The following is a 3,278-nucleotide window of genomic DNA, read 5'->3' as shown; positions in this document are numbered from 1 at the left end:
GTCTCCATCTGGCACTGGATGGCAGACCATCTCTCAAGAAAGCAGATGAAGCTCAACACAGGCCTTGTACTTTAATGCAGGCAAGGGCAAAAGTATCATGTCTTTAATTTGTACAATTGAAGGAAAATTTCTTACAAGGTGATTATGGTATTCAATACATCAAGAATAACATCAGAAAAAGGAAGCCGCAGATGCGATGGTTCATCAATCTGTTCTCAATATCATTTCCACGCATTCACATCGAAAGGAAGTCTTTCCAAGTTCTATAGGATCATACACAAAGTTGCATCACCTGGTCCAACTGATAAAATTACTCAAAACTGCTAGACCTCGTCTTAACACATGAGAGGCATCACTCAGACAAGCTCATTTCTAATGCATCAAGAATAACATCAGAGAAATGAAGTCACAAAACCAATGGTTGATAATAAGCAATCTTCCTATTCCATAGTATCATATACAAAGTTGCATCTCCTGTCCATGATAAATTCCTAAAACTCCCACATCAAAATTTTTACATATTGGCATTTGACAAATAACACAAAAATAAACAAGAGTAAGAGCTAAAACGCAACATATAATCAATCAAATCAATCTTCATGTATCCACACCTGTAATCACCACCTGTAATCACACCTGAAACTTTTCTCCAATCTTTTTTTTTTTCAAATAAAATTGAAACCAAAATTCAGAAGGAAGTAGCAGCTTCACAATTGAGAGACCTGATCACCACCTTGTCAACTCCTAGCCGAGCTCTCCCACACTTCCACACACTGCTCATCCTTCCTTGCCACCACCATCCTACTCCCCCCAAACCCCAGCAACGTTATCTTCTTCTCTCCAGCATCCTTGGCCCTTCCCATCATATTCCTCCTCATTATTCTCTCCCCATTTAATCCATCTTCGCTGCTCCTCGTCGACGGCCCCATCAACACCTCCGTCCACATCTCCACCTCCCCTCCCCTGCTGCAAAACACTTGCCTCCCGTGGCTCTCGATTCGGCACCCGCTTCCCTCTTTCCTCCCCGTCGCCGCCTTCCTCGCGTCGCCGAGGCAAACCCACGGCTCGTCGGCGCTCAGTTTCCTCAGATCCGCCATGAACACCTCGCCGGAGTTTACTCCGACCTTGAACATCGCCGAGAGGCCATCGGAAACCGTGATGTCGGCGAAGCAGTCGGATTTCTCTTTTAGATTCCACACGGCGTCGCCGGACCTCATGTCCCACAACCTGATGTTGCCCAATAGCCCTGAGGGGCCGCCGTGGGATCCGGCGGCCATCAGGAGGTTGAATCCGTGGATCCAGTTCAGTTTCGTGGCTGGGATGGCAGAGTCGAGCTCGGCGCCGTAGATCTCCCGGCGACCGATCTCGGCGACGGGATCGAAGGTGTTGCGATCGAAGGCGAGGATCGCGCTGGCGTTCCTCCGGCAGGACTCGAAGCTGCCAAACAGGAGATCGGGGGAGGCACCGATGGCCTGGACGGTGGCGCCGGAGGCAGCGGGGGAGGAGGTTGTGGCGGTGGCAGGGAGGGGGGACCAGTGGAGGGCGCGGGCGACGGAGCCGGCGTGGGTGAGATCGAGGAGGTGGAGGCCGGGGAAATCGGTGGCGCCGGCGGCGGCGAGGGAAGGGGAGAGGGCGAGGAGGGAATCGACGGCGGGGAAGCGGGTGAGGGCGGTAGCGCGGCGGCGAAGGGTGGGGTCGAAGGCGGTGATCTTGCTGCCGTGGGCGACGAGGAGGGAGTCCGAGGGGCCGGCGGAGATGGCGGATGGGGGGTCGCGGCCGGGGAGGGGGAGGGCGAGGGAGCGGCGGAGGGCGAAGGGGTCGAAGAGGGAAGGATTAGTGAGAGGGGAGAGGAGGAGGTCGGGGTCGAGGCCGTAGAAGCGGGCCTCGGCGAGGAGGTCGTCGAGGTCGAAGGCGGAGGAGGAGGAGGAGGGGAGGCGGCCGGTGCGGAGGAGAGATAAGAGGAGAGAGAAGAACTCGGGGTCGCGGTCGACGAAGGGGATCTCAGAAGGAGAAGAAGAAGAAGAATAGGAGGGGAGGGAGGAGAGAAGGGATTTGGGGCCGGCGAGGGAGAGGGTTTGGGGGGTGGTCTGGAAGAGCTGACCGCCGACGTTGAGGGTTACGATGCTGGGCTCTTGCCGCTTCGGGTTGAGGCCGGCCGAGGAGGGCAACGTGCCCGAAAACGGAGGCATTCTTCTCTCCGAAAAGCTAATGTTACGGTGGGTGGAGAAATCAGGGCCGGTAGGGTTAGTGAGAACCGGGTTTAAAAAGGACCAACGGATTGACTGGTCAAGGGGTTGACTGGTCAAGGATGGTGGGTTTGAGGGTTGGCTGACGACGGGATGGAATCTTGGAAGACTTCCGTCGGGAGTTTTTATACGGTTAGACGGCAATCGGACGAGATGGACGGCACGGTGAGCGATTATTAGTGGACCGTGGGCGTTTGACCATCTAGTGGAGGGGGAGCCGTGGGGTTCTAGAAATGAATGTTCCATATCGAAGGCGATTGTAATTGAGGCCGGCAGGGGCGGACTAGTGGCTGTTTTCGGTTGGAGAGAGGAAGGATAGATGCCATTAGAGGGGGCCCATCCTCCATCCACCATTTAAGGGGTGGTTGGTATAGTATAGGAACGGTAATTTTAGCCAAATAATAATTTTAACTAATACATTGGATAATCGATTTAACTTGATGTGAATCAGCTGAATTTTATTCAATCTAATTAAAATAAAAATAAATATAAATTTTAAAAAATATATCTAAAATAAATTTGAATTGGATACGAATAACGATATATTCTATCCCAAATTCGATCAATATAATCTTAATTTAAATTTTTTTTTCAAAATTATAATTTGTTATAATATTTATACGTGAGTTTCTTACTTGACTTAATTCGACTTGATCCGACTCTGCTTATTTATCTGACCTGCACCTCTACTTGATCTGACTCGACCTAATCCAAAGTGGATTTGGCGTGAATATAGGTATGGAGTTTTTAATTACAACATGATGCAGGTATTGGCCAACTCAACTCATACGCAATCTATTACTATCCCCAATATAGAATAATCATCTCAATATCAATGGTGATATGGAGAAGACAATAAATTATCATATTCTATCATAAATACTTATTGTATATGATAATGATCCCAAATCATCTTCACTCAAATTATTGTCCCACCTAGCAATAGAAAACCCATTTTTGAGATTAAGTATTCAAGATCATCCTAGGATAATGATCTTAAGCTGAAAATTGAAAACAAAAATATTTCTCAAT

The 3,278-nt window shown here is 49.3% G+C and overlaps 1 protein-coding gene across 1 annotated transcript; it reads right to left on the bottom strand.

Annotated features, from left to right (window-relative positions):
• Window positions 1-321: 321 nt before the first annotated feature.
• LOC105034113 (BTB/POZ domain-containing protein At5g41330) lies at window positions 322-2,615 on the bottom strand. Its single transcript, XM_010909142.4, has one exon. It carries the CDS (start codon window positions 2,598-2,600, stop codon window positions 738-740), a length of 1,863 nt encoding a protein of 620 aa, XP_010907444.2. The 5' UTR covers window positions 2,601-2,615; the 3' UTR covers window positions 322-737.
• Window positions 2,616-3,278: the final 663 nt, after the last annotated feature.

The sequence above is a fragment of the Elaeis guineensis genome, chromosome 11 (assembly GCF_000442705.2).
Source record: "Elaeis guineensis isolate ETL-2024a chromosome 11, EG11, whole genome shotgun sequence".
NCBI classification, from domain to species: domain Eukaryota; kingdom Viridiplantae; phylum Streptophyta; class Magnoliopsida; order Arecales; family Arecaceae; genus Elaeis; species Elaeis guineensis.
The sequence above is the reverse complement of the archived record's forward strand: the minus strand, read 5'-3'. Positions and strand labels throughout refer to the sequence as shown.

Excerpts from the sequence above, each read along its gene's own strand:
- LOC105034113 (XM_010909142.4), bottom strand. The coding sequence starts at position 2,600 with ATGGTGGATGGAGGATGGGCCCCCTCTAATGGCATCTATCCTTCCTCT.